Here is a 14,188-nt window from a genome sequence, read left to right on the forward strand (position 1 = left end):
TCGAGACTCAGGAACCAATTTGATGGAAGGATGGAGAACAACAATCGTGAACCGATGTTACGGACCAAGCAAGAGAAGACTTGGAATCAGAGATGGTTTCCGCGTGTGCTGCCGTGTAGAGATTTGTCCATGCACAAGACATATATGAGTACAAAACCACAACCAAGATGAAGACACGATAATAGGAGATTGACTAAGTTTCAAATCGAAGCAGAAAAGAATAAATTGCTTTTTCAGAGTAGTCCCCTCCTTCTAGGGGTACTCACAGGTATCAAGCCCGAAAATTGTACAACCACCTCCCAGTCCTTTTCAAAGAAGAAAACGCCATGGCCCATGCAATATCTTTTTTGGTCGTCAAGCAACATCAGATCTCCACCCTTTTGCCGTGGATCCTGGGATATACAATCCTCTCTTGTCTTGTTTACTCGTCGGTCTTGGCCTTCTTGGCCTCACCCTGCTGACCCTCATCCTCGCGGCCGCGCTTGCGGTCTTCGCGCTCTGCGTTGCGGGTGTTGGGGCGCTCCTCACGGTCGCCACGGTCACCACCACGGCCTCCGCGACCACCACGTCCACCTCTGCCACCGCGACCTCCACGACCGCCACGGCCTCCACGTCCACCGCGGCCGCCACGGCCACCACGCTGGTCGTTGTCTCTGCGCTCCTTCCAGTTGTCGTTGGGCTTGATGCTTCCGTTCTTGATGCCCTCGAGCTTCTCATCCACGTATGCCTTCTTGCTCTTGATGCTCAGCTCCTGGCCTTGGAATGCGGGCTTGGGGTCAAGCTTGAGGAACTCCTCGGCGGTCTTCTCGTCTGCGAACTCGACGAAAACGCTTCCCTTGAACTCGCCTTGCTGGCTTCTGCGCAGGCGCACGGCGTTGAAGGCACCGTAGACGGTGAAGAACTCCTCAATGTCGGTCTGGGTGCTGGGCTTCTCCTCGCCGAATCCCTTGGCGTAGATGCTGCGGGCCATGGTCTGGTCCTCGAGCTTCTTGCGGTTCTCATCGGCGTTGTCGCTGAAGTCCTCGCTGATGGGCTCCTTGCGGGTGATTTGACCGTCATCGGTAACGTTGATCAGAGTGCTGGCCTTGCAGGCTTCGAGGACGGCGGAGTAAGGCTGGAAGTGGCGCATGCGCTTGAAGTTGTGGATGACCTTGAGGTCGACGGGGTTGTTCTTGTGGCCACCAGTCTGCTTAAGGAGGTAGTTATCGCAGGGGAGGTTGGAGTCGGAGAAGTAGAATTCGACCTGGCGACGGATCTCCTCGGGGTCGCTGCTTTCTGGGAGCTCCTCGTAGTTGGGTCTGACGCGCTTGGGGCCGCGACCGTTGTTATGGGGACGGCCGCCTCTCTTCTCGCCTTGGTTCTCCTCGGCGGGCTTGGATGCTGGATTCTGGTCAGCATTTGCGCAATGTCTTTGCGCATGATGGATGGTCGTACCCTCCTCGGTCTTGACCTCGGCCTTCTCCTCAGGCTTCTCTTCCTTCACCTCGTTCTTCTCCTCGGTCTTTGCCTCGGCCATGACTGCATCTTCCGAAGTAGTGGGTGCGGCGGAGAGCTCGGTGGTCTGATCGGGGTTTGAGGTTTGCTCGACGGTCTTGTCGTTCTGGATGGAAGTGGCGGCCGGGTCGGGCTCGGCGGTGGGAGTGACCTTGATGTCGGACATTGTGATATGTGATTGACGGGTTGTGTTGGATGCGCGTTTAAGTAGAGCTTCGTAAAGTGTGAATCGACGCGACAATGTAGTGACGGTCGGTGAGAAGTTGATAATAGGATTGAAGAGAAGTTGGAATCGAAAGCTACACAAGACTGATGCTCGAAAGCTCTGAGCCTTTTTTGGTTTTTTTGCGACGCGCTGGAAATTCTGGCGGTCCGTGCGCAATCTCGAAGATCCACATGACTCATGTGAGTGAAGGCTTCCAACCTCAACTCCTGCAGCTTGCCGTCCATTCACCGTCAAAATGTTCGTATGTTACCGAATTACTGTTGCGGCGCGTGTAGTCTGGGCGGAAAGCACAGGGCATCGGCTGCATGATTGATCTTGTAATTAGGCTCATCAGCTACTACTTCGTTTGCAGTCTCTTCCCACATCTCGACAGCTATCTCTTCTTGACATGTCTCTCACACCCTCTGCCTCTACATCAAAATCAAACATGTCTAAGCCCGGCGTTGCTCCACCCGTGAATAGCGCTGCCCGCCTCTCCCACGCTTTCTTCAATGATCAGACTCTTTCAGATGTCCGCATTGAGTTCAATGATCAGCACATCTTTGGGCACAAGGCCATCCTAGCCCGCCAATCAGAATACTTCTTTCGAGCCTTCACTGGTCAATTTCCAGTCCGTCTTATGCGTGAAAGGGCAATCATTGTGAGGTATACTAAGTGATACACAGGTTGCTTCCAGCGGAACTATTTCTCTTGGTGACGACGATGACCCGAAAGCAATCCATGCCATGATTCGCCATCTCTACGACCTTCCTTACGATCAGGCTTCCGTGCTCTTCTCAAATTCGGCCAGTGCGGACTTGATGTTCCATATCAATGTTTTCGAGGCTGCCGACAAGTACGACGTTCCTTCGTTGCGTGCACTCGTTGTTGGCAAGTTTACTGGATTGATGGAACAAATCTGGTCTGCCAAAAGAGAAGAGGTTGGCAAGGCTATACAGCGTCTCTGTGCACCCGGTGCTGTCAGCTTTGCGGATAAATCACTCCAGGCATCAGCTGCTTCGTTCTGTTCTTCGCACATCATGGACTTGATTCAGATTGACAGCTTTGTCACGATGCTAGAGGAGGGAGAACCTTTCGCTGGCCGCCTCCTTACCGCTGTTCTGAGAGGCAACTCTGGGAGTGTGATCCGAACTAGCAAATGCAGCAAATGCGAATCGCTGCCAGACAGTACTATCCAGGCCAATCTGAGCCAGAAATGCATAGGTTGCGTCTCACGTTCTGCATATCCCCACGAAGCTGGTTTTGGTGGTCGTTTTGGCGGATCTCCTGGCAGTGCATCACCAACCACACTTCAACACTACAAGAACTTTTTGCCGCTTTGAGGCCGATACAAAGGCAGCTCGAGGTACATGTTGGTCTTCACTCTCGAGTTGAGAGCATTCCTATAGTGATCATGAAGGTCAAACGATATGTGCACGTAACGATTGCTCTGACTGCTCCAAAGATACAGCACATAAATACCACCTGTTCTCTCGCAACTCCCAACAGAGTCCCACCTTTCCGTATGTCCATGTCCTGCTTTCTCTCCAGGCGTCTACGGATCAGCGCGAGCAGAGCCTGACCTACTGCAAACCAATGATGGTTTGCAGTAGGTCAGGCTCTCCTCTCATCGTCTCAATGTTTTACTCACCGCTCGCCATATTATGGTGACCACCGCTTCCGAGGCCTATTGATCCCACATAATCAAGCCCTCACTAACAATCCTATCTGGTCTGGTGGTTAGCATCATCAAACTCACGCCAAGCTAACCTCATCCTCCAGTCACAACCCTCAACAACAAGCCCCTCACTCGAGTTCGAATCCAAGCATCAGCTAATCATTTCGCACAAACTGTTCTTTCTTATCAATGACTTCGGTCGTTGGAGGTGAAATTCCTCTACAACTGAATCTCGGTTCAGGGTCTCTGGGTGAAGGTGCCTCTCGGAAGGAGGTCGAGTCAAACATCTGAGGCGGGAGGATTTGAACATGAAGAGGGGCGGAACAAACAGAGGGTGAGTCAAACAATTCCTCAATCACCAGACCAGTGGTTTCTTTTTTGCATTTCGTTGTGCCAGAATCTTCTGAGTGGTCAGTGGTCTTCACTGGCTTTATTGGTCGCAGCTCTGAATCGGTTTCTGCTGATAGTGAAGTAGCTTCTAACACATTATTCGCTTACACTGCTGCAACACGCGGAAATTCTTGAAAAACATAAAAGTGTGCTGTTTGCACGCGCTGTTTGTTTCTTGAACTAAGTTCTCCTCTTTGCACGATGCCGCGGGACAGGCGCTCATACAATCGCAGACGCAACTCCAGCCTCAGCTCAACTTCTCTTGACTCCAGCCTCAGCTCAACTCCTCTTGACTCTCCACGTTCATTCACATCTTCGCCTCTACCAAGTGGATCTGGGAATCCAAGTTTATCCAACATGGCTACCAATACAATCTCCATCCGCAGTGATAGAAGGTCCGCGTTTCATTTCAATCATAACTTCCTGCCTACTAACGTGATAACAGCTTCTTCGACACTGAGGCACTCTCTGATGTCAAGGTCAAGTTCGGCGGACAGCAGCTCTTGTGCCACAAGACGGTTCTCGCGCGCAAGTCTGAGTACTTCTACAGAGCCTTCACTGGCCAATTTCCAGTATGTCACCCAATCTCATGTTTTCATTTGGTCATTTCTAACCATCATCACAGGTCGCCTCAAGCAACGAGATCGACCTCGGCGACGATGATGACCCCGAAGCCGTTCGCGCCATGATCCGCCACATCTACGATCTTCCCTACGATCAGATGCTCGAGGCAAACACCTTCGACGACACAGCCGCCTATAGCACCAATGAAGATCTGCTCTTCCACATCGCTGTCTTCACCGCTGCCGACAAGTACGACGTTTCTACCCTTCGTCCCTTGGTTGTCAAGAAATTCGAGGATCTCATGGAAACCACCTGGGAGGGCGACCAGTTCGCCACCGCCATTCAGAAGCTTACCGGTCCGTCCGCTGGACACCTTGCCGACAACACTCTCCAGGCCGCCGCTGCCGCTTTCTGCGCCAAGAATCTCACCAAGCTCATCAAGAAAGAGACCTTCGTCAAGATGATCCAGGACGAGGAGCCTTTCAGTGGTCGCCTTCTCACTGGCTTTGTGACTGGTATCTCTGCACTACCGCCTGTTCCATTTTTCAGATGTCAACAGTCAAAGTGCAAGGAACTTGGTGAAAGGAACCCTGCGTTTCTTAGCGGTGTCCGAGAATATGCGAGAAAGCATTGCATGCACTGCGATTGCACAACTAACACACCATACTATGATGATAATGGCATGTACGAACACATCTCTCTGACCCCCTGGACCGAATTTTCTGGATCTCAGTAAGAGTCGCCAGATACGGGCATGGTCCTTACTCGTACTAAGGCATTCAGCCCGCATTGGTTCCCACTTGGTGTAGCCTCAGAGTTGCACTGTTTTCTAGCGACAGGTGATGCGGGATCGCATACCTGAAAGAGTATTCTATAATCAAGAAGTACTGGTTTCGTTGTTGAATGGTGCCAGTGTTTCAACGTGCGAATGTGAATTCTGTATAATCTCCCTCTCACAAAGCTCCGTAAATGAACAGTTGATAGCAACAGATTCACCAACGTATAACGTCGTCGACAATGCTCGAGAAATTCGACTAGGTATCGTATCTTGACGCACTGCGCTGTTGGAACGCGTATACGGTCTGATCCCGAATCTTTCTCTCGTTTTCTTTGTACACGCATCTCAATGGGAGAGTGGAAAAGAAACTGCTCGCTGACTCTGGGCGGATTCTTGATATGCCTATAGATCACACACCCCGCTCGTCAGTCCACACCTCTGCTCATATCGACTTAGAAAATCACCGGCTGCAGCCAAATTCTCCAACAGAATCTCCAACCATAGCTACACCCGCGCCCACGCCGTCCTTCAACATCCCGATGCTCGCTGCATCATTCCTCCAGGCTAGTAGCGATCGACAAATAATTGGCAAATCACAGGCAACCAGAAAGACGTCTGTTGATCTAACTCTGGATAACGGCGAGCATGTTCGCCTCCACGACATCTTCGACCCTCCGCTTCGTGCTACAGAGATGCAACCTATCAAGATCAAGTGGCAATGGGAAGATCAATTCGACCACCTCTGCCAAAACGCCGGATGGGCACCTACCACCGCCGTCAGAAACAAGATCCAAGAGGTCGCAGTGATGACTTGGTGACTCTTTGAAGTTGAACCAGCTCTTCTGGCCTTTGTGCAGCACTTCGACTTTATCTAGGAGGACGGATGGGTTCTTCTCGGCAGAAATTACGCTGAGGAGGGCTTCGCTCACGTTGGTACAAAGTGGTCAAGCTTTGCAGACGAAAATCAGATTCGCTCAAGATGCCGACAAGATCTCCTTCACTGGCTCTAGGGACAGGGTTCTTGAATGCCATGCTTCCTTCATCAGTCTCCTGGGCGAATCTCAAATGCCCAATGATCTGCATACATACCTCATGGGTATCTACTGGATCTTGGCGATGTTTCCTTCCATGCGCTGCTCTTTCGATCCGACCAGAAATATGATTCTTCCACCTTCTCAACCTGCAGAGCTCCCTTTTCTGCCCAACTCTGCCTGAATGCGCGATGGAACAATCAGACCTGCCGAACACGCCACTGGAGATACCAATAGCTCCGAGACTCTGGAAGAGAAGGAGGGACAATCATTCGACAATGCTGGAGCTGGACCTTCTACACCCAAGAGATCCAACAGATTGGACGCTCTACTCCTCGTCAAGCACCTTCAAGCATCCGTCGCTCCTCGCACAAGCGTAGAGCTAGTGGTTCTACCGAAGGAACACCCACGAAGAGATCACAAGTCTAAAATTGCTCTCGGTGAATGTTCATTTGTCGAGGAGAATGACCGACAGAGCTGGAACGACCTTGGAGAAAGATAAAAACACATTCAAGGTTCATATGTAGCCCAGGAAATTGCGAAGTTGTTGTTCAATCCTATCAAAATTCGCAGTGAGAAAGCCTATGTCATTGAATTGAATGTGCAAGACTCAGGGATATCTGACTGCGCTCGAGATGTGCCATGGGGAGGGTATCTGTCAGGACTCACATATCAATAATACCACGGCTATCAGGCGACATGCGAGTTGTATGATCGTGATAGCGCCTCGAAGATGATTGGGTGCCTCGCTCAGCGTTTCTGAATGAACAGAAGAGAGACCATAGTGTTCAAAGCTAGAGAACATCTGTTGGCAGAGTCTCTCCTTGTAAATGTGGATAGACGGCCTAAGGAGATCTTTGTTGACAACTGACGGACCTCGCGTAGTTGCAACACACAGCAGCCGCATATTTGACTTCATCTCGCATCTTCACACACACCAGCAACATCTCCCCTAATGCGCAAAATCAAACCATCACCAAAGATTTCTCAAACTTTGGCAAAACAGAAACCCCCCAGGAGACTAGCTCTGGAGGGGAGAGAAACCAATTTTCATCATAATTGTTGTCGGGTGAGGATTACTGGGACCTCTAGTCAAATGGCGTTGGTGTGAATCGAACCGGTGGCCAATAGTCCACAGTGAGTCACGAGCTGCCAACTGCACCACACCACCGGTTCGATGGTGAGGGATGGATTTGTTGAAATATGAATCCGATGGAAGGTTGTGTTTTGGATTGTGAGAGATGGTGAAAGAGGTCGCGAAGTGTGCACTTTGCATGTTCTACTGCAATCTATTCAAGACGATGCTGCGGATAAGATCGCTCGCTTGTAGATTGAACTGCTTTGTTAGGTTGACAGTAGACTGGTGATGCGTAAAAGTGATCTATCAGTTTTTCACGTTACACAGACATCATCACGTGCCGTACATACAATCGTCCTTCGATTTTCACCAGCAAACGGAACGTTTTTATCCTTTTCTTTTGCTTCCTCAGCCTTCCTGACGTGAGAGATCTCTCGGGTTCTGCATGTCAGAGTCGCCGACTCCGACGTCGTCCTTTCAAGCTCCCTATAAACGATTTGTTTCATCCAGCTCAAACCGTGGACTGGTTTTCGTCGATCGTCAGCACGATTTGTTTGCAGAAGTTCCTTCAATTTTTTACGTGTATTTACTGCATACTTTTGTTTGGTTCATTGCCGCAACATCTCACTTGTTGAATAACCTTGATCACCAGCTCTTCAGCGACTGCTTGCGTACACATTTGTTTACCAGCCAAACGTTCCTTTCGGAGCAACATCGCAATTGTCTCATCGCGACGTCTGATACCAAGGTTTGTCTTGATACCGATCCGCCCAGAAGCAGTCCCTGACGATCAATCCAGACAATCATGGAGTCTTCCAGTGCCGCCCAAGTAGACAGTCGCAACAAAATCCAGACAAGAGAGTCGCCGCTCAAGTACGTGATAAATCCTGACACTATACGAGTTTCCGAGGCAGACTCTATAGAGGTCAAAGAGCTCGTTCGTACACGATTCGACAACCTTTGTAAAGAAGCCGGCTGGACGCCCACAAACGCCATCAGGAATGAACTCGAGCTGCTTGCCAAAGTCGATGCAGAGTGGAGGAAACGTCGCTGCGAAACAGCACTTTTCGCATTCGTACAGCACCTTGACTTAGTTTGGGATGATGGTTATGTGTTGCTAGGCCGCAAGAAGTTTGAAGATGGTGTCTTCGCTGTGGGATATCGTCCGCTGTATGAAGAAAAGGCACGCAAGATCGTGTTTTGCTACGGCCCCGAACATACAGCATTCAGGCCAGTGGGAACTGCTGAAAGAGTGGACGAAGACAAAATCTGGCCACCTTTCACCAGACTCTTCGACTTTGCCAATCTTATCAGAGAGGATCAGAATACGTACCTAATCGGTGTGTACGAGATTCTGTCCAACTTCAAGTCGATGCGCCGGGCTCTTGATCCTGATAATCCCGGTATCGCTCTCTCAAGCTCCGAGCCGCCAGAACTTCCCTTCCTGCCCGGTTCCAAGTGGTTGCGAGAGCAGCGGTCTCTCCATCGGCATAGCATCCCATCGCGACGCTCTGAGACCGAGCTTCGTGATCGGCTACTAGCCCAGTCACAGGACTCGACGAATGGGCGCATATCCATCGACGACGAGAAGAGGCACCAGGTGACACCCTCAGCCTGCGCCCTCGAAAGCGATATTCGCCACAGCGCACTCAAACAAGGACACAAACGGAAGCGGAGTGATACGAGTGACAGCGATGGCTCGACACGCAAGAACAGGATCTCTAGCCAGAACACTGTGTCTAGATCGCAACAGTCTTCCGTGGATCCCCTGGATGGCACTCAGGAGCGACCCGAGGTCTCATTGGAGAGCACCTCGGCTCACGAAGCCTCAAGAACCGTTATGGCTCATCTGATGCAACACATTGAACTCTCGTGTTCTGTCGCCGAAACTGATAATACACCCCGGGTGCGTATCACTGCCACTCTACCCAAAGCTCTTTTCCAAGCGCCAACTCTCAAGCTCTCTGCGATGGAATCGATCAACACTGCACCGGTAGGCCGTAGTCGCGAGCGCGTTATCCGCGCTTTAGAAAAAATTGCTATTGGTAGTCTCAGCAAGCATTTCGTGGGTCGTCCGACCATCGCGCCTCACCATGAGACTTCACTACCGGCCCCAATTGCAAGGATGGAACCCATATTCCACGAAACGTCCAGTAAGATCTCAATGGATCAAGCGAGACAGCTTCTTCGCAGAGCGAGAATCAAGCTCGTGTCGTCCGGGAATGAAGACGAGAGAGGGCTGCAGATGTTCGAGTTCGATGTCTCTTACCCAGAAGCCTCGCTCGAAGCCACTGTCGAGCTGACTCTGCTGAAGTTCAGTCCCATCCTCTCGATCGAGACTGTGCCTATCGTCATCACCAAGACACAAGCTCTGAAGCGCCTTCTGGAGTATGCGCAGGAGGACGAGGTGGCTCAGCTATTGCACATCGTGATATAAATCAAGAATCGACCTGAAGTCCGGTGTCAACGAGTGAGGAGGCAAGGGCTGGGTCGTGGAAGTCGGACAACGGATGATAAGGTGTTCCAGAGGTCGGAGGTGATTCGAGTATCATCTACCCCTGTTGTACTGTACTATCGCACTTAACAAAGTCACGAATGCTAGGGCAGCCAAAAGCATTGAACAATGGAAGGAACGAAGGTCGTTGTTTCAAATTCGGTGTGTTGTCGCGTGCTTACCACGCCGTCGGGGAATCGGGAGAATGTGACGCCGCGACTGCCGCACCTTCCACGCCATAAAATTCCAAAATTCCAACCACCTGTCCAAACCTCTATACCGTGACCTTTGATAGACCAAAAATGATGCACAATTCAGCCAAAATGATGATTCCGCCCGGGTTCGAACCGGGGACCGCCTGTGTGTTAGACAGAAGTGATAACCAACTACACCACAGAACCAGTTGATGAATCAAATTTTGCCAAAAACAAAATTGACCTGCGCGCTCTGCCAAGCTTCCCACGAGTTGTCACGCTCCAGGGTCCCATCGGCCTTGGCGTTGTTTCCACCACATTGTTCTCACCACATGGACCCCTCGGACGCGACTGCCACCCAACGCTTGAAGTAACCGTCGTTATTTTCAGGTTGCACCAAGATGTTGGATCCGAAGTAGCAACGAGCTCGAGACCTCAATGGACAACCACCAATGCTCCAAACTCTTTGTGCATTTCCACGGACATATTCCCTTCTTAACACATGTTGCTAGAGCATGCGCCTGCGATTATCTTTCCATCGGTCGCGCCTAAGCAGCAGTTTAGGCTCTAGAGAGACAAGACCTTGCAAGCCCAATGACGCCTCGCCGCAAGCTTCTTTAATTCGTCTTCCACGACTTGTCTGCATTGATAGCTGCGACGTGCATCCAACACATCGCTGACTTACCCAAGCCGACTCAATACACATAACTAATGTACCGATCAGTTCTGACACTCTGTAGCCACACTTCCGCCTCTTCCATGGACTTGCCATTCTCCTTACACCATACTTTCTTACAAAATTCTGCGGCACTCTTACCCTATCTCGTCGCACAGACTTTACCGCTATCAACCAATATCTTTGCAACTTCTTCACAATGCTCTCAGATGGGCTCTTACACACACCCGATTCGGGATCGTCTTGGTTGTTCTCCTAGACGACAGGATCGTATTAAAGTGGTTTTAGGGTTGGCGACGACTTGGACTTCTTCTTTGACCTGCTATTTGCCTTGCAAAGTCGTGTCATCTCGCAAATAAGAGACGCGCTTCATGGGTTCTTGATCTTACCTCTGAAAGAACGAGTCCTATCCGCCGCGGCACTGCAACCATGTCGCGCGAGCTCACGTATCCGGATATCGGTTCACCATTTGGGACAAAGAACCAAATTCATTGTCTTGCATCTTGAAAGGCGACTCTTACAAAATCTGCAACACAGAAGCGTTATTGCTGTTCTGATATCGTTTGACATAGTCTTGGTTGTCTCAAGGCTCGCAGTCTTCTGCATGGAAGATGTTTCGGCGCAGGCTTTCATGCTTTCAGTGATAGTATGTGATAATTCAAGACGCAGTAGGCCTTCAGAACCATGCCCTCTATCTCTCACTCCATCTTCTAGCAAAATACTTCCAGATCAGTTCGTTCGGTAGAGATCTCATGGAAGACCACACAGTCTTGAGAAGGTTTGTGTGATGTCAACCACATCAGTGCACCATGATGCTGACGACAGCATAGCATGGATCCACGCAGTCTTCTGGAGTCTAAGCTCAGTGTCACAGTGAAGTTCAGGAACAACCGATTTCTGGCTACCAAGTGCCGCCTCGCAGCCGGATCAAAGTATTTTGAAAGGGCTTTCTATGGAGATTTTCCGGTAGGATGGCACGAGGACTCGGATATTGGGCCATTAAGCTGACAGCGAAGGTTGCTGCGAGCCCTATCATTGATCTTGGTGATGAAGACGATCTTGAACTGGTTCTCCTGATGCTGCGGTACCTCAATGGTTCCTCCTATTCCGACCTGCGATGTTCGGTGCCGATGCCCCAAACTCTAGACTTGGGTATCAGCCTGTTTGCTCTGGCGGACCAGTACGACGTTTCAACCTTGCGTGCCGACATCGTAGATTGGTTCTCCATGGACGTGTGCAACCTGATGTGCTTTAGAGTCGTCCCTTGCGCTTTCCAACGACTACTTGGTCCTTCTGCTCTGTTCCTTGCCGACACATCGCTACAAGATACTGCTTTCGAGTTATGCCTTGAGAACATTGAGACTCTACTGGAAAACCAGACCTTTCATGATTTACTCCTGGATGGCACATTACTGCACTCAACATTCGCAGGGCCACTTCTCGCTGAAGTCGGAGGTCGGCTTCAACAGTTCAAGACTGGACAGCGTGGTCCTAGTAAAGACTTGGATTTGTCGCAGGTTTTTGCTTCCGAAGACAACTCACTGGCTAGCACATGATCACAGTCTGTACATTGCACACATTGAATATCTCGGATCTAGTGGTTCATGAGAATTTCTATTATCGATTATTCAATTACCAAGATTCGCGCTTGATGGGAGAAAAGTCGAGAAGCGACCTCCTCTTCACAACCTCTTCATCTTCATCAGCCTCGAGCATCCAATCGTTCTTCTCCATGTTGATGCTAGCCAAGGTGTCTTGCTCCATGATCATTCTCTGAATGTGTCTATAGAAGCCTTCGGACAGCACAGCCTCAGATCTGGGAAGCATCTCACGAATAGTGTGCTTCTGGGCGAAAGGGCATCTCTTACTCAATGCCCTCAGAGGTTTGTCCGCAGCTTTATCTCCCTCATTAATGGCAGTTTCGAAAGATGATTCCACGCACTCTGCACACCAGGTGCATCCGCAGCACCATCTCAATATAGATGATTCATCTTCGAATAGCCCACAGCATCTGTCGCACTCAGTCGGTTCCACCTCAGTTGTTGCAGTCAAATTTGTCGACGCTGTGGCAGACTTTGACTCTGCATCCCGGTTCCTCTGCACTTGTTGCTTGATCCAATCTTGGATCTCATGGTCGTCGCGGAGTTGATTTCTGATCCAATTCTTGATACTGTCGAACTTTGCTGTGAACCTCAAAGGTGTTATCGGCTGTCCATAACTGTATTCTAAAGCACGCTGCATTAGTGGGGAAAGGATGATATAATAAGTAATACTGAAAACGATGATATCCAGAACCAGCTGGCTAAGTGTTGTAGACATGATGAAAGTAGTGGGCAGCGGCACAGCCGTGTTGAGAACAGAAACAAAAAAGTGGCGAACGGAAATATGTATGAGCGGACTCAGAAGAGCGGGGATGGAAGACTTATACTCCTCTCTTGGTGGCTTGGTCGTCGAAGACGCTTCAAAGAACAATTCTTTTGTGGCACACATGGCAAATTTGATATTGACATTGTCATTGTCTAGCCTTTGTTGCGCTCGTTGTTCCGTGGGCGGAGAGGCTTCGCAACTTCCACTCTTTATGCGCTTTGTTGACGATATCTTTTGTTGACGTTCTTTGATGGAAGGAGCGACTTGCAATTGGAAGAACAATGAACACTCAATGTGCCAACTCGGGATACTAGCGTAGAGCGAATCAACTTGATACAGACAGATATACATCATGGAAGTGGCGACCAGAGATGCAGCAAACTGCAGAATCAAGAGACAGTCGATGGCTAAGGTGTTGCAGTTGTTGACAGGCTAGAGTGTCCGGCCTCATGAATGTGCTTGAAGTCAAATTCCAGGAAGACGCAACCAACCCACCTCCTTCCAAGAAATTTTTTCAACGTCATATCCTCTGCACCTTCCAATCCGTCTCAACGCACATCCGTCAAGTTCTTCCCACCATCAACCATCATCTCCCATCTCCACCCATCTACCCACCTCCATCAAATTCCCCTAGCACTTCTACCAGCGACGGCCCATCACGCGACACCCTTACTCCAGTCCCATGGCTGCGAGACCCAAGGCCACCGCCTAGGCTTCCCTCTGCTGACGCCTTCGTGCCGATTTGCAAGTTTGCTCCTTCGCGTGTGTCGTTGTCTTGGGGCGGTGTAAAAGCGGGTTAACCGGTTAATGTAATGAAGACTGGGTTGAGTGGTTTTGATGGATGTGGGTAGATGGGTGGAGATACGAGGTGATCTTGAGGTGATGTTGATCGCAGCGCTGATGGTTATTGAGTCGTTGAGTTGATATGCTGACTGAGGATGTTTCTGGCAGATGATGTGGCTTTCCTGTTGATGAAGAGCTGACATCGACCCATCGCTGTTAGCAAAGCCTTCCGGTAGCATACTGGTTCATCTCTTCTCCTGATAATTACATCGTCACCTCTTACAACCACTTCAGGATCATTCTTTTCGCCCGAGCCACCGTCGATCTCCGAGCAAGCATTCAAGTCCTCAACCAGTCTCGACTGTACCCATTACCAACGTCCCCAGCGACTCTCCTGATCACCCGTGGACACATTCGAGAATGGTCTGTTATCCACTCGGTGGCAGTGATCATGTT

At 50.2% G+C, this 14,188-nt stretch overlaps 6 protein-coding genes across 6 annotated transcripts; 4 read left to right on the forward strand and 2 right to left on the reverse strand.

Moving 5' to 3' along the window:
- Positions 1-300: 300 nt before the first annotated feature.
- Positions 301-1,571, reverse strand: M438DRAFT_343886 (uncharacterized protein). The gene is made up of 2 exons (XM_029905088.1): positions 1,435-1,571; positions 301-1,380 (listed from the first exon to the last, which is right to left on the reverse strand). The coding sequence occupies exons 1-2, from the start codon at positions 1,514-1,516 to the stop codon at positions 422-424; spliced, it is 1,041 nt and encodes a 346-aa protein (XP_029762623.1). The 5' UTR covers positions 1,517-1,571; the 3' UTR covers positions 301-421.
- Positions 1,572-2,147: 576 nt separating this feature from the next.
- On the forward strand, positions 2,148-3,042 carry M438DRAFT_333338 (uncharacterized protein; the record flags this gene model as incomplete). Its single annotated transcript, XM_029903597.1, has 2 exons — positions 2,148-2,330; positions 2,386-3,042. 2 exons carry the CDS (start codon positions 2,148-2,150, stop codon positions 3,040-3,042), a joined length of 840 nt encoding a protein of 279 aa, XP_029762624.1.
- A 1,082-nt stretch (positions 3,043-4,124) lies between these two features.
- Positions 4,125-5,067, forward strand: M438DRAFT_353566 (uncharacterized protein; the record flags this gene model as incomplete). The annotated part of the gene is made up of 3 exons (XM_029906880.1): positions 4,125-4,162; positions 4,213-4,339; positions 4,393-5,067. 3 exons carry the CDS (start codon positions 4,125-4,127, stop codon positions 5,065-5,067), a joined length of 840 nt encoding a protein of 279 aa, XP_029762625.1.
- Positions 5,068-7,695: 2,628 nt separating this feature from the next.
- M438DRAFT_343890 (uncharacterized protein) lies at positions 7,696-9,870 on the forward strand. The gene has a single exon (XM_029905089.1). The coding sequence runs from the start codon at positions 8,024-8,026 to the stop codon at positions 9,653-9,655; it is 1,632 nt and encodes a 543-aa protein (XP_029762626.1). The 5' UTR covers positions 7,696-8,023; the 3' UTR covers positions 9,656-9,870.
- A 907-nt stretch (positions 9,871-10,777) lies between these two features.
- M438DRAFT_363625 (uncharacterized protein) lies at positions 10,778-12,138 on the forward strand (the record flags this gene model as incomplete). The annotated part of the gene is made up of 5 exons (XM_029907658.1): positions 10,778-11,028; positions 11,155-11,228; positions 11,297-11,360; positions 11,413-11,548; positions 11,599-12,138. Exons 1-5 carry the CDS (start codon positions 11,012-11,014, stop codon positions 12,136-12,138), a joined length of 831 nt encoding a protein of 276 aa, XP_029762627.1. The 5' UTR covers positions 10,778-11,011.
- Positions 12,139-12,176: 38 nt separating this feature from the next.
- M438DRAFT_176113 (uncharacterized protein) lies at positions 12,177-13,595 on the reverse strand. Its single transcript, XM_029899161.1, has one exon. It carries the CDS (start codon positions 13,301-13,303, stop codon positions 12,215-12,217), a length of 1,089 nt encoding a protein of 362 aa, XP_029762628.1. The 5' UTR covers positions 13,304-13,595; the 3' UTR covers positions 12,177-12,214.
- Positions 13,596-14,188: the final 593 nt, after the last annotated feature.

The sequence above is a fragment of the Aureobasidium pullulans genome (genome assembly GCF_000721785.1).
Source record: "Aureobasidium pullulans EXF-150 unplaced genomic scaffold scaffold_5, whole genome shotgun sequence".
Classification (NCBI taxonomy): Eukaryota; Fungi; Ascomycota; class Dothideomycetes; order Dothideales; family Saccotheciaceae; genus Aureobasidium; species Aureobasidium pullulans.